At 41.1% G+C, this 26487-nt stretch overlaps 1 protein-coding gene across 6 annotated transcripts in view; it reads right to left on the bottom strand.

The window, feature by feature from the left end:
- Positions 1–21723, bottom strand: part of TRIT1 (tRNA isopentenyltransferase 1) — a 63547-nt gene extending 41824 nt beyond the window's left edge. For 3 of the 6 annotated variants that reach the window (XR_015722745.1, XR_015722743.1, XM_045771881.2), the window contains exon 1: positions 21535–21708. Coding sequence is in view for 2 of the 6 variants with exons in the window: in XM_045771881.2 (XP_045627837.1) it covers positions 21535–21708 (174 nt within the window). In the remaining 4 variants the exon portion in view is untranslated. The other 3 variants (XR_015722746.1, XM_045771880.2, XR_015722744.1) reach the window with 2 other exon arrangements.
- Positions 21724–26487: the final 4764 nt, after the last annotated feature.

Raw genomic sequence — 26487 nt, 5'->3', positions numbered from 1 at the left:
AAAAATAGAGGGGTGCCTGGCTAGCTCAGTCTGCAGAGCATGTGACTTTTGATCTCAAGGTTGTGAGTTCAAGCCCCATCAAAATATAAAAAATAGAATTACCATATGATCCAGCAACTCCACTTCTGGGTACATACCGAAAAGAACTGAAAGCAGGGAGTTGAACAGATATTTATGCACCCATGTTTACAGCAGCATTATTCACAGAAGCCAAAAGGTGGGAGCAATCCGTGTCCAGCATGAACGAATGGATAAACGAAATGCACTGTATACATATAACGGAATATTATTCAGCCTTAAAAAGGAAGGGAATTCTGACACATACTATAACATGGAGGAACATTGAAGACATTATGCTAAGAGAAATAACCCAGTAACAACATGACACAACTAAAGTAGCCAAATTCAAAGGCAGAAAGTAGAAGAGTGGTTGCCAGGGGCAGGGACAGAGAAGAATGGGGAATTAGTATAAAACAGGTACAGAATTTCAGTGTGGGAAGAAGAAAAAAGTTCTGGAGACGGAGGGTGATGATGACCGCAGAAAAATGTGAATGTGCTTAAAATAGTAAATTTTATGCCATGTATATTTTACCATAACAGAAGACTTGGAAGACATTTTTGGTACAATGAGAAACCAGTGATTATTAGCAAAGAAATGAAATTTTGAAAAATGTGTTGAATTTTTTAATTCTTTTTCTTTTTCATTTTTTTAAGAGATTTTATTTATTTGAGAGAGAGTAAGAACGCACAAGCAGGGGGAGCAGCAGAGGGAGAGGGAGAAGCAGACTACGCTCCTGAGCAGGGAACCCAATACGGAACTTGATCCCAGGTTGCTGCGATCATGACCTGAGCCGAAGGCAGACGCTCAGCAGACTGAGCCACCCAGGCACCCCTTGTATTCTGCAATTCTTTTCAATATATAGGAATTGAAATGGAAATGGAATTATTGGATCATATCATAACTTTCAAAATTATTGAGAGGACTGGTAATGTTCTATTTCTTGAACTGAGTTTTGATTACACAGGTATTTTCACTTTTTTGATAACTTACTGAACTGTACAGTTATGAATTTTTATGCATTTTTTAAGATTTTATTTTTAAGTAACTCTACACCCAATATGGGGCTTGAACCTATATCCCCAAGAACAAGAGTAGCACACTCCACCCAACTGAGCCAGTCAGGAGCCCCATGAATTATGCATTTTATGACAAACATTATTTATCAACTAAAGTCATACCACCCAGCCAAAAAGCAAAAACAGAACACATTTTACATTTGCACTAAGGATAAATATCTAAACAAATTTAGAAACGAATCAATTTTGTAAAGGTCACATTTGGTCCATACAGATATTTGTATTGTAAATCCCACAACTGGGCTTATTTTATTACCTGTCCAGAAAACATCATCCTACCCGAGTAAGTTAGGTTTGTAGCTGATCGCCTTATATTTTCCAGCTTCAATTACAGTTTCAGTGTGACTCCACTTATAAAACAGTCAGCCCTTGGTGCTAGGAAGAGCTTGAAGGATCTGTTTTATCTTCTAAAGGCAGCATGTCACTCTGGTCCACCTCCTACTCTCCTAGAGGACACCTGTGATCTGCGTACACAGAAGCGACTGGATAAAATGCTTCTCTCCGCACAAATCAGATTTCGTCAATACTAAGGGAACTCTGACCTCTTTGTGAGGTCTGATAACTGAATACTTTGAAAAATTACAGGTTTAACCTACTTAGCAAATTATCAACATAACTGAGTTATCTCAGCAAATATTTACTGAGAGTCTACTATGTGCCAGGTACCCTGCAAGACGTTAGGCATGCAAAAAAGATTTAAAAAGGGTCCCTGTCCTCTAGAAGTTCAGGCTAGCAAAAGACACAGATACAAATAACTGTACTACAGAGATAAATGATATAAAAGTTTCTGAGACAATAAAGTTTGACTGTAACCATCTTCTTTAAATTTCATAACCATGAAGCATTTAATGTTCTAGGTATTTAACTGGGTATTAGAAGGAAATACGCTTCTGTCTCACCTCTACTGAGAGTTCATCTCCAGATTGAAAATGTTTTGGGAAAAGGCCACAAAACTGCAATAACCCGAACTCTCCAAACCAACAGAGCTAAAGTGCCCAGAGGCGCTAATGAAAGGGAGTGAAATTTACAACAGAGACCTAGCGGAAAACCAGCAGAATGGAGAGCTGTGTTATCAGCCAGAAGTGAATTGTCCACCAGGGGACACTTGGCAATATCTAGAAACATTGTTGGCTGTCACAACTGCAGGAGTGGAGGTACTGCTGGTATCTAGTGGTTAGAGGTCAGGGACGCTGCTAAACAATCCTACAATGCAAGGACAACGCCCCCCACCCACCTACCCCCACACACAACAAAAAATTATCTGGCCCAAAAATGTCAACAGTCCTGAGGCTGAGAAACTCTGATCCAAAGAAATTCTACCTTGGAGAAACTCCCCCAAATCTTTAAGTGTACAACTAAAGATCCACTCGTGTAAGGCTCCATCCCTTTATGGTTGTCAGGCTGTAGGGTGGTCCTACTGAGCGTGTTGATCAGCAAGATCCTGGGCACTGGGAAGATCATGGAGCTCTGAGTGCAGGCTGGCTAAGACTGCCCAACACTGCTGTCTACAAGCACGAGGAAAAGCTGGCCCCCCTTATTTGTTCTTCTTTTTTTCCCCCTTTTGACTTCATTTCTTTCCCAATCCAAATTAGACCCTGAAGTCCTTCAATCACTTTCTTGCCTCTATGGATTACATCTGCTTTGAAAAGCACAATCACAGATTATGAATCAATACAATCACCTACCTTCTCTGCTGGCCGCTCCCCACTGCTCCATGGATATTTCATTCTCTGAGATCACTAATGAACCCTGTCAAATATTAACACTTTTCTACTAAGCTTTCAAAACACGTTTAATAGAAAAACCAACAATCTGATACTACTCGTCTCTCTCCATAATTCATTCTCCTTTGGAGTTTCAATGGCAGCAATCTCTCCAGTTTTTCTTCCTATCTCACTGGCCCTTCTTCAGTTTCCCTACTGAAGCCAACCACTAATCTATTAGCAGTATCTGTCATGGTGACAATATTGAGAAATGGCCATCTCTATGGCATCTACCTGCCATTTCTATACTACAAACTGTCTGACACTCATGGCTTCTATAACCATTTTTGTGCTAACTCCCAAAATTCCTATCTGCAATCTAGTTCTCTCTTGATGCCAGACCTGTATATTTAACTGCCTAATGGACATTTTCATCATCAATGAGAGGCATTTAATATAGTGAAGTTGTTAACAGTGAGGACTCTGGAGCCAGGTTGCCTGGATTCAAGTCCTGGCTCCACTACTTATTAGCTACGTAACCTTGAGGAAGTTATTTAACCTCTCTGTGCCTCATATTTCTCAACCAGAGAGAGAGGGAACACAAGCAGGGGGAGTGGAAGAGGAAGAAGCAGGCTGCCAGTGGAGCAGGCGGCCTGATGCGGGGCTCGATCCCAGGACTCTGAGATCACGTCCTGAGCCGAAGGCAGACACTTAACGACTGAGCTACCCAGGCGCCCCTCATATTTCTTATTTATAAAGTGAGGATCATCTTAAACCTAACCTCAAAAGACTATGGTGAGAATTAAATAATTAATACATGCAAAGCGTATGGAATAGGGCCTGCTCTATAGGAAGCAGTCAATAAATGTTAGCTATCATCCTTATCAGAGTCATCATCATCACCCCAGACACCTGTAACCTGATATAACCAAAACTGAACACCTTATCTTCCCAGCCATACTTGAGTGAACCATGAGATAATCAAACCAAAAACCTCCAAGTGATCCTAGTATCTCTGTATCCCTCTCTCTCCCCACATTTCCAATCCCTCAACTTTATCCACACTAGTCCCTAAAATGATCTCAAAGCTCACCATCACCACTTCATCATCACTTCACTGCCATTACACCAAATGAAGGCTTCATGATTTCCCAACTAGACTATTCATTCCATCAGCTTCCTTACTGATCTTCCTACCTTCACAGTATAATCCCTCCAATTTATGTCCACACTGCAGCCGGGGAGCTTTCTAAAATGAAAATCTGATCTCATCCAGCCCCAAACTCTTTAGCATCACCCCCTGATGAAAGCCTGCCTAGAGATCACTCCTCATTCCTACCCCATGTGTGTCCTCTGTGGCCTCACGGTACCCTGCATTTACCTCTATCACAGAAGTAATTTAGAGTCTTATACAATAAGTTTTATCTCCATTAGACTACAAGTTCCAAGGGAAGAAACTGGGTATTTTATCGCTAGCCCCAACACGTAACACAGTACCTAATGACACATGGAGTGTACTCAGTAAATACTCTGTGCCTGAGGTAGAGGGCTAAATCCTATGTTAAAAATTCCACACCCTATGAAGTTATGTTGGCCTCCATTTTACCAATGAGGAAATGAAAACTTACACACGTTAGGTAACCTGTCCAAAGTCACACAGCAAATTAGTGGCAGAGGAAAATTTTGAATCCACGTCTTCTGACTTCATAGTGTTCTTTTCCCATCATGTTGCTAATCTCTGTTACATACAAATCAGCTCTCTGACTCTGGGAAGTCAGCTTTCTTTCCTGGAACCTCAAGTTCCTCATTTCTAACATCCCCTTTAATTCTAATAGTCCAAACTTCAGACGAAAAGAATCATGGCATAGAAGGGTAAAAGGAAAAATTATTTTTTTTTAAGGATATTGGCACTCTCCAGAAAGCTGATTTTCCTTTTTTATTAAAGGGATTTCAATTTGAATTTGATTATTCAACCGAAGAGATGTGGAAAAGTAGGGAAAAGATCAATCTCTTGCCTAACTTTTCTTTCTTAATAAAAGGATGACTTTTTAAAAATTTTACACTTTATTAAGAAAAAATGAGTTAGCCGCAGGAACATCATGGCAGGCAACTACTCCTTTTAGCTTTGTTTGGCAGAAGTTCAACTGCAGACATGCAGACTAAATCAGACAGATTATGATGCTCAGAAAGTAGAACTCGTACCTGACGTGTTCAGTCAGCCTGGTGAGAGGAGTGGTTTGGAAATTGCAGTGCAGTCCTGACTTTTATTCTTCCAACGGCTATCCCTACTTAAGAGAAAAGGGGGGTGTGCCTGGCTGGCTCAGTTGGTGGAACATGTGACTCTGGATCTCAGGGTGGTAAGTTCAAGCCCCATGTAGGGTGTAGAGATTACTTAAAAACAAAATCTTTAGGGGCACCTGGGTGGCTCAGTCGTTAAGCGTCTGCCTTCGGCTCAGGGCGTGATCCTGGCGTTCTGGGATCAAGCCCGCATCGGGCTCCTCCTCTGAGAGCCTGCTTCTTCCTCTCCCACTCCCCCTGCTTGTGTTCCCTCTCTCGCTGGCTGTCTCTCTCTCTGTCAAATAAATAAATAAAATCTTTTTTAAAAAAATAAATAAATAAATGAAAATAAATAAAAATAAAATCTTTAAAAAAAAAAAAGGAAATGGGACTGGAACCTTAATACAAGGCCATGCTTCTCAAACCAAGAAGTGCATACATAATAAGTATACTATGCATTTTTTGAGAGCATCAATCTTACTAAATGGTAAAAAGAATCTGAAACATTTTTACATCTAAATAAATATAGACAGATCAGGGCAGAGAATGCAAAACTGGCACATACTTTTAAGTTAAAGCATGAAAAAGCGCAATGGAGAGCCTCTGTCATGGCTGCTTAGAGGTTCACCTGCAAACCCTGGCGAAGCACGGATATAAGGAAATTCAGAGATCATGCACCCAGTCCGATCACTTGAAATTTTATACTTGAGAATATGGAGGCTCAGAGAGCTTTCCTGGACATATACACTGACTGGCAGCAGAGACACAACTAAAGCCTGGATGCTCTGCCTATAACACAAGCTGTTTCTGCTGCCTCTTAGCAGTGGAATTTTTATCTCCATTTGACTCTGGTCTGTTTGTATGCTTGAAGTAATGAATTCTTACTAAGGTGAAATTAAATTCCAGAAACTGAGGAGAAAACCGCTTCCATACACTGAACCCCTTCACGGTTCTGAAGAGTAAATGTGACAAAAAGCTAAAAATATACACAAAGACAATGCCATGTGACTATAATGCTGGGACAGAAACAAAAGGGGTCTTTTGAGAAAATAAAATTAATAATAAAGTTTCTCTCCGTGGTCACTTTTACAGCCTCAAGATTGGCCCACCTTTGAGGGTTTCAGTGTTATCTTATTTTAAGATCCCTATGATAGAGTATATATTATTTGGAGGTCTGTGTCTAAGTTAGGGAGAGACAGTAGAGTATAATGGAGCCAGAATGCCTAGGTTCATGTTGCAGGTTATTTAAGTATCTAATTTTTCTTTGCCTCAGGTTTCCTAATCTATAAAATGGGAATTATAATAGCACCTACACTCCTCACTGGGTTATTCTGAAGATCAGAGTTAATATAGGTAAAATATTTAGAATAGTGGCAGGCAAATGGTAAGCACTATATAACTGCTTGATATTATCTATATTTAACTGGTGGTGGTTAAACAAGATTTTCCTCGGTTTTTCTGGGTGAGACCTCTGGCCAGGGTTTGAAAGAAGAGAACCACAAAATGCCAGAGCTAAAAGGAGCTTTAGACACTGTGACAGACAGACACTGTATGACCCACAAAGCCTAAAATACTGAGTATCTGGGCCTTAACAGAAACAGGCTGCCTATCCCTGATCTAATCTAATCAGTTCCCCTCCCTAACATAGCCAAACAGGAAACTAAAGCCCTCTCTGGGCTTGTCCCAGGTTATAGATATAGTGAGTTAATGGCAAAGCTGGGACTAAAACCCAGTTTTCCCAGTAAATAAAACTGCCTACCAGGCTAAAGAGACTAAATGAAGACCTCAGAGTAAAGCTGTAAATTAGGAAAGAATATGGGCACCTAAAGAGTTAGGCAAATCATCTAATTCTAATCAACAGACACTTACTGAATACTATAAGCCTGGGCATCAGTGTTTTTAATGCTCTCCAGGTAATTGCAATGTGCACCTGAGAGTGAGAACCACTGCTACAAGTATTGTGCAAGGCACTAGCAAGATGTAAACAAAAAAGGAGAGTAAGGAAACTGATTGGATAGCTGGGTAGCTAACCAAAAATACCAGCTCGGACAATGTAGAATCCCATATTTCCTCTGCAATTACATAGGGGATTGCAAGGGAAGAACAACAGGCACAGTGAAGGCAAGGGCGTCTTGGATATACCTTCATTCACCCTAGAGCATCAACAGCATTTTTTATTCACATCGCTAAGTTCCAACAGTTCAATAAATTATAAATCTATTATAAGTCTCTCACTTTTTAAAAACAAGCTCTATGACCAACATGGGACTCGAACTCACAATCCCGAGATCAAAAGTTGCACTCTCTACAGACTGAGCCAGCCAGGCAACCCTAGAACATTCTCTTTCTAAAAGAATGTTAAAACCAACTTGTAGTCCTAATAAGTGTACAAGAATATACAAACTTAAAACATTTATGATGGGACGCCTGGGTGGCTCAGTGCATTAAGCATCTGCTTCAGCTCAGGTCATGATCCCAGAGTGCTGGGATGCAGTCACGCAAGGGGGTCCTTGCCCATCTGGGAGCCTGCTCCTCCCTCTGCCTGCCTGTCCCCCTGCTTGTGCTCTGCCCCTCTCTGATAAATAAATAAATAAAATCTTTAAAAGAAAAAGATGACAAAAATAACAAAAAATAAAATATTTATGACCAAAAAAAATCATACAAAAGACAAATGACCTACTGAAAAAATACTTATAACACATGAGACTGCACAAAGGATTAAAACTTAAAATACACAAAACCTCTTACAAATCAATAAACACGAAAACGAAAACCATTATATAGAAGTGGACACAAAACAGGTATAAGCAAGACATTCAAAAAAGAAAAACACAAATGGCCAATGCACCCTTGAAAAGAAAATTAAACTAAGAAATGAAATTAACATGAAATCCATTTCTCCTTTACCAAACTAACAACAATGAAAAGAGGTAATACACAGAATTGCAAGAGTGAAGGAAAACAGACATTATCACTGGCACAAACGTTCTTGAAAGCAGTCTGGCAATATATATCAAAATGCAATGTGCACCTACTCAGCAACAAAAAGACAACCAACCCAATTTATAATTGAGCACAGGATGGGGCGCCTGGGTGGCTCAGTTGGTTAATCTCTGGGTCCTGGGAATCCCTGCTCAGCGGGGAGTCTGCTTATCTCTCTGCCCCCTCCCCTGCTTGTGCGTGTCAGCATGTGAGTGTGCGGGCATGGGCACCCACGCTCATGCTCTCTCTCAAATAAATAAAATCTTTTAAATCTTTTTAAAAATAAAAATGAGCACAGGACCTAAATAGGTATTTCTCCAAAGAAGATATACAAATGGCCGCTAGGAAAATGTAAATCAAAACTACAAAGCGATACCACTTTTACACACAGTAGGATGGCTTTAAAAAAGGGGGGGGGTAACATATTGGAGAAGAGGTAGAGAAACTGGTACCCTTATACATTGCTGGTGGGAATGTAAAATAGTATAGCCGTTGCGTAACACAGTTTGGCAATTCCTCAAAAAGTTAGACACAGAATTACCACATGACCCAGCAATTCTACCACTACACATACACCCAAAATAAGTGAAAACAGATAAACAAATAGATGTACGCGTACATGTTCACAGCATTATTCATAACAACCTAAGGTACTAATGCCCATCAACAGATGGGACAAATTGTGACCTATACATAGGATGGAAAATCATTCAACCGTAAAAAGGAATAAAGTACCAACACATGCTACAAGTGTAAGTGAGAGAAGCCCGACACAAAGGTCACAGATTATATGATCCCACTGATATGAAATATCCAAAATAGGTAAAATCTCTAGAGACAGAAAGCAGACTGGTGGTTGCCAGGGGCTTGGTGGGGGAAGGAAAAATGTGGGAGTAACTGCTTATGGAAATGCAGAATAGATGCTTAATGGGTATGGGGTTTTCTTTTGGGGCGGTGGAAATATTCTGGAACTAGATAGAAGTGGTGGTCGTACACCACCATGAATACACTAAATGCCACTGAATCGTTTTATTTTTAAATAATCTCTACACCTGAAGTGAGGCTCAACCTTACAACCCTGAGATCAAGAGTCACATGCTCTACTGATTAAGCCATCCAGATGTCCCTGAATCATTCACTTTAAAATGGCTGATGTTATGTGAATTTCACCTCAATAAGAAAAATAATGTAAGTATAACCTCTAATAATCTTAGGAAATTGGAAGAAGGGGAAAAAAAAAGGTAATGTGTGCATCTTCTCATCCAGTATTCCCATTCTAGGAATTTATCCTGAACAGAGAATCACACAGTCCAAAAAGATGTGTGTGTGAAGATGTTCATCTCAGCATCATTTATTATAGCAAAAAAACCAAAAATCAAACAAACAAACAAACCCTCTAAATGTCCTTCAGTAGAAACCTAGCTAATTACAATACACTGATAAAATAGACTACACAGAGATTAAAAACAACAAAGTAGAAAGTTGGAGGGCTTACACTATCCAATTTCAAGACTTATTATAAAGCCACAGTAATCAAGACAATGCAATATTGGCAAAAGAATAAACACACAGATCAATGGAACAGAATGCAGCCCAGAAATAGACCTGCACAAATATAAACTGGCTTTTGACAAAAGTACAAAGGCAATTTAATGGAGAAAGGATAGCCTTTCAAAAACAATGCTGGCACTACTGGACATCCACAGTATCTCACACTTTATACAAATATTTATTCAAAATAGTTCACAGACCTAAATGTAAAATGCAAAACTATAAAACTTTTCTTTTTTAGATAAAACGTCTTTTAAAAAAAATGGTGAGAAAATCTGCATGACCTTGGGTTTGGCCATTTTAGGACAGGAAATCAAAGACACAATCCATTTTTTTAAAAAAAAGATAAATTGGACTTCATGAAAATTTAAAACTTTTGTTCTGTGAAAGACAAGGTGAAGAAAATGAAAAAATAAGCCACAGGGGCGCCTGGGTGGCACAGTGGTTAAGCGTCTGCCTTCGGCTCAGGGCGTGATCCCGGCGTTGTGGGATCGAGCCCCACATCGGGCTCCTCCGCTGTGAGCCTGCTTCTTCCTCTCCCACTCCCCCTGCTTGTGTTCCCTCTCTCGCTGGCTGTCTCTATCTCTGTCAAATAAATAAAATCTTTAAAAAAAAAGAAAAAGAAAAAATAAGCCACAAAGCAGGAGAAAATATTTGCAAATAACATATCTGATAAAGGATTTGTACCCAAGACATATAAAGAACTCTTATAAGTCAATAAGACAAACACACACCCAAAAGATCTGACAGACACTTCAAAGATACAAAGATGGCAAATAAGCATATGAAAAGATGCTCAACATCATTAGCCTTTAGGGAAATATACACTGATCACCAAGATACCAGTACACACCTATTAGAATTGCTAAAATTAAAAAAAAAAAAAGACAATACCAAATCCTGGAGAGACTACAGAAGAACAGAAATTCCCATTCACTGCTGGTCGGAATGCAAAATGGCATAGCCATTTTGGAAAAAACTTTATAGTTTTTAAAGTTAAACCATCAGCACATGAATGTCTACAATAGCACAAAGTAAGTGCTAAAACTGGAAACCCAGATGTCCTCTCAGAGGTGAATGAACATACTAGGGTACATCCATACAATGGAATGACACTCACCAATAAAGAGTAATGGACTCATGCAACAACATGGGAGAATTTAAAATGTACTTTGTGGGGTGCCTGGGTGGCTCAGTCAGTTGGGTGTCTGCCTTTGGCTCAGGTCATGATCCCAAGGTCCTGGGATGGAGCCCCACATCAGGCTCCCTGCTGAGCAGGGAGCCTGCTTCTCCCTCTCCCTCTGCCTGTGGCTCCCCCTGCTTATGCTCTCTGTGTCAAATAAATAAATAAAATCTTTAAAAATAATAATAAATAAAAATAATTTTAAAAATAATAAATAATAAAATATACTCTGCTAAGTGAAAAAGTCAGACCCCAAAGGTTGCATATTGTATGACTCCAGGTACATTACATTCTGGAAAAGGCAAAACCATGGGGATGGAAAACAAATCAGTGGTTGTCGAAAGCTGAGGTAGGTAGAAAAGCTGACTACAGAGGCCATGCAAGGCAATTTTTAGAGTGATAGAACTGTTCAGTATGGTACTGTAAAGGTGGATACCTGACTGTATTTGTCAAAACCCATAAAACTGTACTCAACAAAGAATGCACTTTACTGTCTGCAATTCTTAAAAAAAAAATAACCAGAATGTCTGGGGAACCAAGGATAGGATGCAGACCACAACAAATGAATCTACCTGTATTACAAATGTATAGCATAACCTCACCGAAGGGCAGTGGAAGGGGAAAAGGAGCTTACCTAAGTGTGTAAAACATTGTTATGACTGGATACTATAAGGCTAAAATGAACAAAAAGAACTGCACACAAAACATTATACCTAATTGGTAAATTTGTTTCTCACATAAGTAACTAGTGAAACTACTATACAGGTTGCACAAATTGGTAAATATATTGTAGACAATGAGAACCAAATTTCTTATTCTCTGAGAAAGAAGTCACAGATAGGCAAGGAAAGGTACACTAGAATGAAGAGTAGAGTCAGAGATATTGGTATAAACCCATGTTTATTTTCATATATATGCAGATACAGACATAAACATAGATATTTGTGTGTAAGTGGAATAGTGTACATACGTATGTTTCCTCGCTTTGTCCACTGAAGGGACAAGAAGTAATGATATCCCAGTAGCAACAAGCACATGCAGCAACCAGATTTTGGTTTCTAAATCCCACTCACCAAAGCCCAAAATAAAATAAAATAAACAAACAAAAAACCATTCATCAATAAAAGGAACCAGGGCTCCCTGGATAAATGGCTGATTCTTGGGGTGGGGCTGGACAAATACTAGCTGGGAATATCTTGTACTGCCAGAAAGGAAGTGCTAAACAAATACGGGGGCATGCCAAAGGACACAAGAGTCAATGTGAAAGAGCACCCAATAACCAAAGTTGGAATAATCTGAGCAATAAATAACATAGTATTGGGGTATAACCCAAGAATAAAATAAATATCCATAAGGATGTAAGTAAATGAAGTTAACAAATAGGAGAGAAAGGACAAATCATTCCAGAAAAATTACAATTCATAAAAGAAGGAATAAAGGAAATTATAGTAATTGCAGCAAGAATGATCAACTGATAAATGCTAAAATTAGTGAGTGAAACTTAAAGAAATCTCAAAGTATCTCCCCTTAAATATTTATTAATTATTGTGGTGCTTTTAATGTACGTTAACACATTCTCTGCTATCCCTCCCTCCAGGAGGTAGAGCTTAAATCCCCTCCCCTTCAATATGGGCTGAACTTAGCAACCCGTTTCTAACAAATAAGAGTATAGAAATGGACTTCACAGTGGTGAAATCTGGCAGACACATCCCAAACCAAATGATCAAGGTTAACATCACCAGAATTAAGTCATGTTGCCAACATACCCTGATATGATGTAATGAGAAGGGTACTTTACCTCTGCGGCATGCTTTCCCCAAATCTATAATGCTAGTGTAATCATGAGAAACCATCAGACAAACCCAAATTGAGAAGCATTCTACAGAATAGCTGACCAGTAGTACCCTTCAAAAGTATCAAAGTCACAGACTGCAAGAACCTGAGAAACTGTTACAGATTGGAGGAGCCGAAGGAGACATGACTAAAGGCAATGTGGGACACTGGATAGGATCCCAAAAATAGAAGAAAGATTATTAGTAGAAAAACTGATGAAATCCAAATAAAGTCTACAGAGAACAGTACTGCACCTATGTCAATTTCTTAATTTTGGCAAATGTGTCAAGATGACGTAATATGCTAATTTTAGGAGAAGATGGGTAAAGGGACTCTCTGTACTATCTTTGAAACTCTTATGTAAATCTATAATTACTTCAAAATCTAACAAACAACAATAATGTAGAACAGAGCTTCTTAACCTCGGTACAATATACTGATATTCTGGGGCAGATAATTCTTTGTTGCGAGGAGCTGTTTTACGCATAGTAGGATCTTTAGCGGCACTCCTGGTCTCTACCCACTAGATGTCAGGAACCCACCTCCCCAGTTGTTACAACCAAAAATGTCTCCAGAAATTGCAAATGTCCTCTGGGGGGCAAAATGACCCCAGATTAAGACCACTGATGTACAATTACATACATTAACACATAAAGATATCCATAACATATTGTTAAGGGAGGGAGGGGCAAGCAGGATACAGAAGAATATGAAATGTATGAGTCAATTTATGTAAAAACATATACACATAGATGAACCTTGAGGACATCATGCTAAGCGAAATAAGCCAGTCACAAAAGAGACAGATACTTTTGATTCCATTTACGTGAGGTACTTAAAAGCAGTCAAAATCATAGACAGAAAGTAGAATGGTGGTTACCAAGGGCTGGAAGAAAGGAGGAAGGAGGTATTGTTTAATGAGTATAGAGTTTCAGTTTTACAAGACAAAAAAGAGTTGTGGAGATAGATGGTGATGATGGTACACAACATTATAAATGTATTTAATACCACTGAGCTGTACACTTAAAAATGGTTAAGATGGAGGTGCCTGGCTGGTTCGGTCGGTACAGCACGTGACTTCTGATCTCAGGGTCTGAGTTCAAGCCCAACACTGGGCGTAGAGTTTACTTTAAGAAAAAAATGTTAAGGTGGTAAATTTGATGGGTATTTTACCACAATAAAATTGGGGCAAAAACCACATAAACACATGTGCATAAATACACACACGAATATCTGAAAGGATGTGCACCAACATGTTAAAATGGTTACCTCTGGATGCTAAGACTACGGCGATATTTCCTTTGCACTTTTCTGTGTTCATCTGGATTTTTTTTTTTTCAGGAAGAACATCTCTTTTTTTCTAAATATGAAAAGGCTTTGTTCTCCATCATTTTTTCTCGTAATACTTCCAGTTCAATAACCAAAATCCTACGGATTCTGTCTCCAAAATGCCAAAATGGTTAACTCTTCTCCCCAGCCACAGTTCAACACCAGTACCTCTCACCCAGGTTAATGTAACCGAATCCTGAGCTGTTTATCCCTCTCTAAATCACTCTCCACTTAGCCATCAGAGTTACCCAATGAAGCAGATTTACTGTCATTTCCATGTTTAAAACCCCACACTTCCTGGTATTCCTTTCAAGGGCCTCTACAATTTATTCACAGGGCCCTATATTTTTATTTTCACCTCCTACTACTGTCCCTCAAGTATCCTCTATGCCAGATAATTGCTGGTCACTCTTTGAAAACACACTATACACTTCTATTCTTCCTTAACTTTGCTCATGCTGTTCTTTTGTCAGGAAGTCTTCCTCCTCCGCCTGATAAAATGTATACAGTGGTAGAGAGGAAAAGAATGGGATGCAGGGGGCACCTGGGTGGCTTAGTTGGTTAGGCAGCTGCCTTCAGCTCAGGTCATGATCTCGGGGTCCTGAGATCGAGCCCCATGTCAGGATCCCTGCTCAGTGGGAAGTCTGCCTCTCCCTCTCCCTCTGCTGCCCTCCCTTGCTTGTGTTCTCTCGCTTGCATGCTCTCTAACATAATGGATAAAATATTAAAAAAAAAAAAAAAAAGAATGGGATACAGGATGAATGGATAAGAAGAGGTGGAAGAAAAAACGTAGAATAGTACAGAGATAAGGGTTCAAGAAAGTAATTTTCTGTAGGTAATTTTCTGAGATAATAATAGTGCCTACCTCACAAGGCTGTGGTGAGATTAAATGAGATAATATATGTCAAACTTTTAGAACAGTACCTGGCATATACACTATTATTGTTTTCTATGTTGTGATGATGATGATGATGATTCATGCTATTGTGGTAAGACCTTGAACTCCGGATGCCACAATAAGGAGCAGTGGTGAAGCTCTAGCTCGGAACCAGGGACCCAAAGGTAAGCAAGGAGGCAAACAGGACCCCAGTCTGATTCCAACTTATCTGAAGAATTCAAACTACCCAAGAAACCAAAACCAACTTAGTTAAGCCACATACAAGCACTTACAAATCACAGAGGTGAATCCCTGTATACCCCAAATAACGTTTACCCCTTGCATATATATTCCTTTTGAAGAAGAGCTGCTTCAACACCCTGCCCCAGGCACTGAAGCATCAGGGGAGCACTTCCTCCTCACAAATCAGAACCTGCAAGTCCCATCTGTGCTCTCCTACTCTTTCTCATTTGGCCAGTAGTAACTTCTCTTTCCTTAATAATATAGGATGTTTGATTCTGGAGTTCTTCCCATAGCTGCAAAAAAGTGAATATACAGGGGTGCCTGGGTGGCGCAGTCGTTAAGTGTCTGCCTTCGGCTCAGGGCGTGATCCCAGCGTTATGGAATCGAGCCCCACATCAGGCTCCTCCGCTGGGAGCCTGCTTCTTCCTCTCCCACTCCCCCTGCTTGTGTTCCCTCTCTCGCTGGCTGTCTCTATCTCTTCAAAAAAATAAAAATAAAATCTTTAAAAAAAAAAGTGAATATACAGTATATGAACAACCCACCGAGGTTTAATACTGTACGCAAAGAAAACTAAACTCAGTCACAATGGAGGTGATCTAAAGCATCTAAAAACTCATACGGATTTTTTAGATGAGTCAAAAATTTTGAGATTTCCTTCTTAGCCTCATCAGGCTTAGTCTTTTTTTTTTTTTTTTTTAAACATCGCCTCTGTCAGTCGTGGCAAATAGCCTCCAGAAAGCTCCCACGTCTCCTGGTTCACAGGTTTTTGTGACTTTTATTTCATGTCCTACTGAGCCACTGTGATCCACTCTCCCATCTCTCCTTTCATACCCTCTTCTCATCCCAGATCTCCCTTGGGCACTATCATAGACAAACAGTCCTTTGGTTTGACAAAAAAAAAAAAAAAAAAAAAAAAATACTGCTCCTAAATTATGTCCCGAAGCAGGCAAAGGACACAGAGCTCCGCATCTATTAGATGACACACGGCCTGCTCACTAGTCAGACTGCCAAAAATCGTTTGCTTCTCCTCCCGTAGGTTTAGACAGACACAAGGGAACTGCGCTCCTATGTATGACCACTGCTTCTCTACAGGACTTGAAGAACTAAGGCCTGAGAGATACTTCCTCTCTATAAACCCAAATAGAACACTTTGTTTATTTTTCCCTTGGCATATAGTTGGCAGTCTGTATTTCCAGGCAGTCACTGTACATCTCTTGGCAAGTGCCTTCATGTTTCTCAGTACAATGTTTCATCCAGTGACTGAAGGCGATGCATTGTACCTTGAATTTACATGCCAAGAAGAAGACTCAGACTGAAAAGAAGACCTTCAGTATCATCTTCCTGCAATATATCAGACACCACAGAGGAGTCAGAAGACCCAGATCCAATTCCCAGGTGTACCCGTGTCTTGCAGTGCGATCTCTAGTCTGGGCCTCAGTTTTTCCATCCTGGAAAACAGGGATTGCATTACCTGTCCCTCCTTAAATGTAGACTCTTAATGCTGACTAACAATATTTAGTTTCTGTAATTTGTGAAACTGGGGTTTGGAAAACTCAGGAAATTAAGCACAAATGTTGTTTCTCACTTTTGTCACACCTGCCGTGCATAAGTCCAAAGTAGAGCCCAGCAGCAGTCCCTAAGGAAGTAATTCCTCAGACAGTGTTTATGACGTTCCACTCAACAAATTAAGTGCGTGAGAATGGGAAGCAAGAAGCCAGGCAGGCCCTTTGGATGCTACATGGCTACAGAGGCAAGTCATTATCTATCAGGCTCCAGGACCATACTATCACCCTAGATATATTAGCCTTAACACTCCATTGTTATTTTCCCTCAAAGAAGCTACCTCAATACTTAAAGCACTTACTTATTCAATGTTTACAAAAACAATCACTTTCCCGGGACGGGAACTGCCCAACAGGGATCGCCCTACTGTTATGGTTGGACAAAGGGATGACAAAATAAGTATGAGGTGCAAGACAATTTAAATTTTAAGACCGTGTTTTGCAATCCTTTTTGAATTACTAGTACACTTATGAAATGCAAAATTCTGGACATCATTCCAAAAGGGATTATTAAAATGCAAATATTTGTTTTTTAAAAAGATCAACTTGGGGTGCGCCTCGGGGGCTCAGTCGTTAAGCGTCTGCCTTCGGCTCAGGGCGTGATCCCAGCGTTCTGGGATCGAGCCCCGCATCAGGCTCCTCCGCTGGGAGCCTGCTTCTTCCTCTCCCACTCCCCCTGCTCGTGTTCCCTCTCTTGCTGGCTGTCTCTCTGTCAAATAAATAAATAAAATCTAAAAAAAAATAAAAAATAAAATAAATAAAAATTTAAAAAAAATAAAAGATCAACTTGGAACCTTGAAAGAACTTTCTAATTATCACACTTTACATTTGGTCACCCTTTGGTCTGTGTGGCTGTACGACAAAGTTTACTGCTCCGGCTAGGCTTTCCACAAGGCCAAGTTTCCCCTTTGTTTCAGTAAACATTCTCTCCAGGTATCATTAAATTATTGACATTAAATTATATCTCTTAGTTGCAGCAAGTTTTTATCCTCCTAAGCAACGCATCATGTGGCCACCACTAAGCTCAACACTCCATCTGACAGACATCACTATGAATTCACACTGTGATTCACAATATGAATCCTAAAATACATTTTATATCCTGATCAAAATGTAGCACACTCCTGGGAAAAGAAGAGTGGCACACAACAAATACTCTCTAATGACCGAGTACCACTGCTCCCGCCTCATCTAAAGGGGAGGGCTTTGTATGGAAAAGGCAGCGGGCAATGAAAGTAAACACCTATGCTCAACTCCAGGTTTGCTACTTATTGGAAGACCTTACAGCAAAGCCTGTTTCCTTACCTGTGAAATGACAGGATCTACCTTACAAGATTATTGTGAGCATAAAAAGCATCTGTAAGTATTTTATAAGCAAATTTGCTATACAAATTTAAGTTATCATTATCATTCTGCCAGTGTATTTATTCGAAATTGAAAATGCTCTTTCAAGGAGCTGGTAATCCAACGTTAAGAATGTCATTCTTTTTAAGAATGTCATTTTGTACACTTGAAATAATGTAACATGTGTGTCAACTATACTTCAATTCTTTTTTTAAATGCCATTTTGTTCATATGTTTACCAAAAATTTTGAGTCGACCTCAAGCCACTGAAAAGCACCATCTCCCTCCACTGGATAAAAAACAAGTGAAGTAGGTAACAGGGGCATGTAAGCAAAGGTAGAAAGGAAGAACTGTGTACAGCCACATAAATGGGGCAGAGATACTTTATATCATTATTTGTATTGAAAAGTAAAATCAAAGGTCAGAGTTTTCCAAAGGGGACCAACAGGAAATGTTAAAAATATCCATGGTATAATCGAAACTCAACACAACGTACAGCCAGTACAGAAAGCTCAATAATCTTCAAAGTGTTTCCATACATTAATCCTCAAGGCATCCCTGGGATGAAAAAAATTTAAGTCTCATATTCTAGTCACTTATACAACCACAGGAAAAATCTGAATGAATCAAGATGTGCCATTTTAATAAGGCAAGTCAACAAATATTTCATCAAATATTAAGAGTCTACCATACCATCAGCACTATACGAGGCACACTGTGTCACACACTGACATGACCTATTTTACACCCAACAAGACCTCTGGCAACCTCAACCTTATGGTACACAGCTATGAGTAAAGAAACACTTCTGAGAAATGGATAATAGCTATTACAGAGCTATATACAACACTCATGGCCAGAACCCACTAACTTACTTAAAAATAGATGTAAAATTGGGGTGCCTGGGTGTCTCAGTCAGTTAAGTGTCTGCCTCTGGCTCAGGTCATGGTCCCAGGTTCCTGGGATCGAGCCCCAAGTCAGGCCTCCTGCTCAGCGAGGAGTTGGCTTCACCCTCTCCCTCTTCCCTCGCTCATGCTCGCATGCTCTCTGTCAAATAAATGAATAAAATCTAAAAAAAAAAAAAAAAAGATGTAAAATTAAGATGATTTACTGAGAACATTCCCCTGACAAGGACTATATTTGCTATGTAAGAAAGATGGGGAACAGGTGGTGTGTTATTTTAATTGGGATGCTCAGAGAAGGCTTAGCTTGACATCTGAGTAAAGACGTGAATGAAGAGAGAAAGCAAGCCAATAGAGGTTAAATAGAGGAACAAGTGCCACCAGGCAGAGGCAGTAAGCACGAGAGTCCTGAAGTGGGGTCGTATCTGCTGCACTCTCCACCCACCCAGCAGACTTTGCCCTTGGATGTCCCGCTGCCACTCCCACTGTGCCCTGACAAATCTTCCTGACTTCCAGGCTCACTATACTCTCTTAGGCATACAGACCTGAATCCTGAGTCACATATGCATTATTCTTCTTTCAGCAACCAGTGACCAAATCATCTTTATGTGATAATACCTTCAAAACGTTACATCTTGGGGCACCTGAGTGGTTCAGTCAGTCAAGTGTCCGACTCTTGATTTCATCTCAGGGTCCTGGGATGGAGCCCCACAGTGAGCTCCACACTGAGAGGAATCTGCTTGAGATTCTCTCCCTCTCTGCTCCTCCCCCAGCTTGCTCAAGCACACTCTCTCTCTCTAATAAATGTATCTTTAAAAAAAGTTACATCTTTCCTTTCCCCTGCATTCCTAACACCCACTCCCAAATCCAATTCATCATGCATACTCTTCACAAATGAATGCTTCTTCCACACTGCCCACATCATGTTACTTATCCCCCATGCCATCCACAGTATCTACAATACCTAATGAACCCCCTCCTCTCACTGTCCACACACTATGCCCAGTTCACTTTCTAAATCTTCATGCACGTTCCTTCCTTTAACATGCCTTTTCTTCTTTCTTATCTATCCAACCTTCACCCTTCAAGTCCCTTTTCAGAGAGCTCTCCAAGACTAACTATACCAGTCTTCACTGATTTCTCCCTTCTCAGAAATTGTATGGTTTAGTATAAAATCTAACACTTATAGTTTCTCTCCTCCCTACCACATCCACTTTGCAAAGCATCATTAATTTCACAGTTCAAACACTTTCTAACTGTTTTGTTTCATGTTTAGCTGGACTAAAACTCCCTGAAGACAGGGATTATGATTTTCTCACTCCAAAAGAGCCTTGTAGAAAATAGCATTTTTAGCACTATGCACCATACATTAAGTGCTTTACATACTTTATCACATCAATCATCATAATTAATGTTGTGTTATTCATATCCTTTTTCCTATTTTACAGAAGAAATAAAGGCACAAAGAGGTCAGGCTGAAGTCATATATCTTAGAAATGACAGGGCTGGGATTTGAGGTAAAGTCTGTCTCTCAAAGCTGACACAAAATAGAGGTGGCAAACCAACATTTGTTGAATTATCCTAATCATTTCATGTGTGTTGATGGTCATGTCCCTCCAAATGAATAAAGGTAGAAACCACGCCTGGAGGTGTATGGGGTGCAGCGGGAACGAGGAATGCCCTTCCTTGCTGAGTACCCATCAGGTAGGTGCCAGGCATGTCACATCAAGCACCTCATTTACTCTGTAAAAACTCATTAACTGCAAATTATCTTCAATAAATAGCGTTTATAATTCCTCCATTAGAGATTTACCCAAAATGTCACCCACTCTCAACCCGAGCCCAAACGCACCCAGGTGCCGCCTGTATTACACTCCTCAGCTTCCTTCTAACTCAAGGAAGAGGACAAAGCCTCCTGACTCCCATCAGCCAGTAGGGAGTTAAAAATCTCAACTTAAACATTTACCAGGTGCCTGGCCCTGGCCTTCTTCAGGACTTTGCTCTTCATTCTAAAACTCACGCTCTCACTTACTAAGCACCACAGCCCTGTGAGGTAGATGGCATTTTTTCCGCTTTACAGATACATTAAGCTCACGTGGCGGATGGCAGATTCGGAACTAGAATGCAGGTGTCCTGAATACCCACCCTGTTCCACTCCCTCAGGAGTTACTCAGACGATAACCGATTTATACCGTTGTCCCTGAGTATTCTAAACAGCAAAAGCTCTGCAATAATTTTCATTCAACGGGTATTTACTGGACGCCTGTCAACCCTGCAGGTTCAAATGCCATCTCCTTCACTTATTCCTATGTGACACGGAGAAAGCCGTTTCATCTCCCTAGGTGCATTCCCCCAAGCGTCAATGGAGATAGTATCTACCAACCGCAACGTTGTGAGAAGCAAATGAGATGAGGAAACTGAATCAATCGCCCGACACGATGTCTGGCACACGGTGGGCATCTGGTAATTATGGGTTCCCTTCACCTACCCACTCCGCCGCACAAGTCTCGGGGTTCACCCACGACCACCATGCGACAGGGCATTCACTCGGCCAGAGGCCCGCAGGCGGCCTCTGGGTTTTGCAGGCCCGGGGCCAGCCGTACTGTCATACCTGCATGGAGTCAGCGCTGACGATTTCGCCACCGAGCCGTTGGCCTAACTGCAACGCCAGGGTGGATTTGCCGGTGCCCGTGGCCCCAAGAATCACTACAAGAGGCAGTGTCCGTGGCAGGCCCCGTAGCCGGGAGCCCGCAGAAACTGCTCGTGCAGCCGCCGCCGCCGCCATCTTGAAGAAATCTGCGCTTGCGCAGGAGCAGCTGTCCCCATGGCAACCGTCAGAGCGCCTGCGCATAACTACGGCTCCATGAAGAGGAAGAGAAGAGGGGTGGGAGGGGCGAGGCCGCGGTTTCCAAGCTTGAGAAGCTCCCGACGTGACGGCCATCAAATAGCTGGTGTCAGAGCCTCAACCATCTCCTCTCTCCTTTTTGTTGTTTTAACAACTGATTATCAATTTATTAAAAAGACTGATTTTTTAAAAAAAAACCATCTCCTCTCTTAAATGTGGGATGGTAGTCCTATCTCAAGTCTATCCCCGTTATTCTTTCTTTCACGGCACCTAGTTCTTTTCTTCATAACGCTAATTATAGTATAAAAATATATACTGATTTCTTGGGGCGCCTGGGTAGCGCAGTCGTTAAAGCGTCTGCCTTCGGCTCAGGGCGTGATCCCGGCGTTCGGGATCGAGTCCCACATCGGGCTCCTCTGCTGGGAGCCTGCTTCTTCCTCTCTCACTCGCCTGCTGTGTTCCCTCTCTCGCTGGCTGTCTCTCTGTCACATAAATAAATAAAATCTTTAAAAAAAAAAAAAAATATATATATATATATATATACGTATATATGTATATATACTGATTTCTTGTGTATTGTCTGTCTTCCATTCCAGGCTGTTAGTTCCAAAAAGGCAAGGAACAGATTCTGCCTAGGTCATTGCTTTATCTCCAGGGCCTAGCACAATGCCTGATACGGAACAGACACTCAATAATTGTTAAATGGAGAGGAGAGTGGTTTGCTATCTAGTGCTCGAGCCAGTGAGCTAGACGTGTGGTGTTCTCCAGGATCAGATCTGCCCGGTTCTCAGGCAAGGGCGGCTGCTCTAATGTTGTTATCCCAAAACGCAAACCTAGACACAATCAGAAGGACAAAATTTGCAGGACAAAATTTTCCAACTCTTTGGTGAAAGGATACAAGAAATGGGTTGAGCACAGAGAAAAGCAAGTTAACAACCCACAAAATATGAAGAGGAAAAATAAGGAAGGTGGAAAGGATAAAGGAGTAGTAACCCTCAGATTAAAGTGCAGATCACAGGACCGAAATTCAGGACACCCCACAACCTTTAAGAACAGGCTTTGGGGTGCCTCGGTGGTTCAGTCGGCTAAGTGTCTGCCATCGGCTCAGGTCATGATCCTGGGGTCCCGAGATTGAGTTACACGATGGGCTCCCTGCTCAGTGGGGCATCTGCTTCTCACTCTTCCTCTTTCTCTTCCTCTTCCTCTGGCCCTCTCCCCCTACTCACGTTCTCTGTCTCAGATAAATAAAATAAAATCTTAAAAAAAAAAAGGAAAGAAAAAGGAGGAAAGGAAAGGGAAGGAAGGAAAGAAAGAGAGAGAAAGAAAGAAAGAAAGAAAGAAAGAAAGAAAGAAAGAAAGAAAGAAAGAAAAAGAGAGAGCTAGCTTTGAAATCAGAGAGACCTGGGTTCAAATCCAGCTCTGCTACTTTTCAGCTGCTGCCTGACCTCACAGAATTAACTACCTCTTAGCCTCAATTTTATCATGAAATACCTCACAGGATTGTCATAAGGATAAAATGAAGTTATATCCAAAAAGTGCCTGCTGCAATACCCCAGCACAGAACAACCACCATTCGTTGAACACTTTGTATTATTATAATGGTAACACCCCATCTGCCTTACTAAGGAGGTAAGAGCAGCAGCCTAAAAGCAGAGAAATTTTCAGTACTTTGTAAAAGTACCTAAATATATATTCTACTAACCCCCTGTTAGCCAATTTAAGGGTTAATTTTTTTCTCCCTGAGATTACTTGGCTCTGCCTAGCTCTCAGGTCATACCACCAGGATCCCTTGGGCCAGACGAATTACTCCTGGAAGTTTAGACCATATGATAGGCCTGCCTGGAGTAACTGCCAATACATTTCTCAATCGCTTGGATCACTGCTGGCATAATGGCCACTCTTGGAGACCCAGCCTAAACCTTGTAGCCACATATATTGTTTGGAGAACATCAGAATCCAGGGTACCCTATACCTCCTTTTCTCAATCCAGTCTGCTTTGATCAAAAGCCTGTTCTCTTCAATTTGTGGTACCCGCCTGGGGCTGGTTTTAAAATCGAGATGTGTGGCCGTATATTGGCAGACACTCTCACATGATGGTTGTTAACTGTAGAGCCTTTGCCTGGAGACTTTCAGAGGGTACGGTTACCATGACAACCACTAGAAAGATGGCAGGCAGGAGAAATGATGCAAATAAAGCAAAAGGGAGGCTAATTTCATGATGACAATCTGACCATGACAGAGTGTGCTCACTCACAGATGGGAAGGCACTGTCCAAGTCATGACCAGGTGACTGTTACTAGAGAGAGAAAAAAAGAAGGGAGTGGAATTTACCACTGAGAGACCCAAAGAGGGAGAAGCTGGTTACCAAGGCAACTGGGGAGAAAGGAATGAAAAAATGGGGCTTCACCACAGCAGCAGAAAATTGCTTCTAGCCAAGCAACACGGGACTGTTGCTATAGAAACAAAGAGAACAGGGATCCTATAGACCATGGGGGGAATTATCACTGAAATGCTGAGCAGGAAAGACTCCTAAATCAGAATGGAGCCCATAGTCCAAAACAAATCAGGAGAAGTGAGAAAAACATCATACCATTTCCATTTGTGTTAATTCTACCAGTCCTACCAAAAGAGAATAGGAACATATTTTTAAAATACCTTTAGGCTATTTTGTTTGTAACTCTGTTTGTTTCCCTAATGATCTTCTGAACTCCAAATTATACTAAGAATAGTTCCTTCAAGATAATCTGTAACTTGAAATCCTCACTGGAGTGTTTAAGTTCAAGGGAAAATTGGGAAATTGAAGTCTATGACCAAGAATTAGTAAGAATTTATTTTAGAGACAATATAAAATCCTCTAATGGGAAGCTTTGCACGGTAATAAGAAGACAAAGGGTGACAAAAGGGAGCCAAGAAAGCTATCTGGGGGTGCCTGGGTGGCTCAGTCAGTTGAGTGACTGGCATTTGATTTTGGCTCAGGTCATGATCTCAGGGTTGTGGGATCAAGCCCCGTGTTGGGCTCCTTGCTCAGCAGGGAGTCTGCTGGAGATTCTCTCTCTCCCTCTCCCTCTGTGCCTCCCTCCCTCCCTCTCTCTCTAAAATAAATTAATTAACTAAAAAAAGAAAAGAAAAGCTATCTGTAGTCATGACCAAGTATTGGCCATGACCCCCACCCCCTTCTCTGAGGCCAGATGGGAAGTAGCTCAATATATTCTGGAAGATAACTCAAGAGGAAAGGGGATCTTTCACTTAAAGTGTACTGTATATCTAGAGGTGGAAGATGCAGAAGCCCATTTGCCATACTCCACTGCTTACAGATTATTTGGGGTAAAGAAATTCCAGTTGAAAAGGCAAAAATGCTGGAATGGCTTCAGTCCAGAACGTACCTAAAATGTAAGAATAAGAAACTAGGGATACTCGAATTACTTGGAGGGTAATAATTCTTAGCCTCCCCTTCTGAAAGTCCACAGCCAGCCACCTAATTATTATTCCCAGTGCATGTGTGTACAGTGTCTGTCTGTAGGACAGATGTACAGTCAGGCTTGGCAGCCTCTGCACCTGCCTCACCTTCTTTAGAAAATTGACAGCAGTGCATGGGGTGGGATGGGCGTGGGAACATGGCAAAAAAGGAGAAAGGAGGAAATGCAGAGAGGTAGAGGGGATATCTGACCCACTAGTGTTCATTATATTATTTCCAGTCCTCTGTGTATTTTAAATAATTTATTTAAATTTTTTTTAGAAAGAAAGAAGCGACACAGGGAGAAGGTTAAAGGTGAAGCCATTAGAGTGGAAGGACCACTCGAAGTGAAGCACCCAGAAAGCTCAAATGTTCAACTTGGAAGTCTAGAGGATGCTGTGATAGGGCAGAAGGAGGAACATGCCATGGGAGGTCTGAAGCCTCTGTCTGCAAGGCAAGAGAAGAAAGTTGAGTTGAAGACAAACATTAGCTTTTTATGAAACCCTAGGTGCCTTTGCAGCCTGACCCCTGTACTAATTAGGTACCCCAAATAAAATATATATCCTGTGGGATTATTTCATGATAAACTTGGTGCCCGTATTGGTCTCCTAGGGCTGCCATCACACATTTCCACAAACTGTGGGGCTTAAAACAACAGAAATTTATTCTCTCACAGTTCTGGACCCCAGAAGCCCAAAATCAAGGGGTTGGCAGGGCCATGGTCCCAAGCCTTGCCCTAGGGAAGAATTCTTCTTTGCCTCTTCTAGCTTCTAGCGGTTGCTGGCATTCCTTGGTTTGTGGCAGCATGACTCCAGTCCTGCCTCTGTCTTCATATGACCATCTTCTCTGTGTGTCTCTGTCCACATTTCTCCCTCCTAAGATGCCAGTCATTGAATTAGAGCCCACCTTAATCCACTATGACATCATCTTCTTTTTTTTAAGATTTTATTTATTTATTTGACAGAGAGAGAGACAGCAAGAGAGGGAACACAAGCAGGGGAGTGGGAGAGGGAGAAGCAGGCTTCCCGCTGAGCAGGGAACCCGACGCGGGGTTCGATCCCAGGACCCTGGGATCATGACCTGAGCCGAAGGCAGACGCTTAATGACTGAGCCACCCAGGCACCCCATACTATGACATCATCTTAACTTGATTACATTTGCAGACACTCTATTTCCAAACAAGGTCACAATCATGGGTTCTGGATAGACATGCTGGTGGGGGACAAAGTACAACCCAGTAGAGTGCCTGTGAGTAATCACAATAC

This window comes from Ursus americanus, chromosome 33 (assembly GCF_024610735.1).
Source record: "Ursus americanus isolate L20-20 chromosome 33, mUrsAme1.1.p, whole genome shotgun sequence".
Lineage (NCBI taxonomy): Eukaryota > Metazoa > Chordata > Mammalia > Carnivora > Ursidae > Ursus > Ursus americanus.
This window is presented reverse-complemented; position numbering and strand designations above follow the sequence as displayed.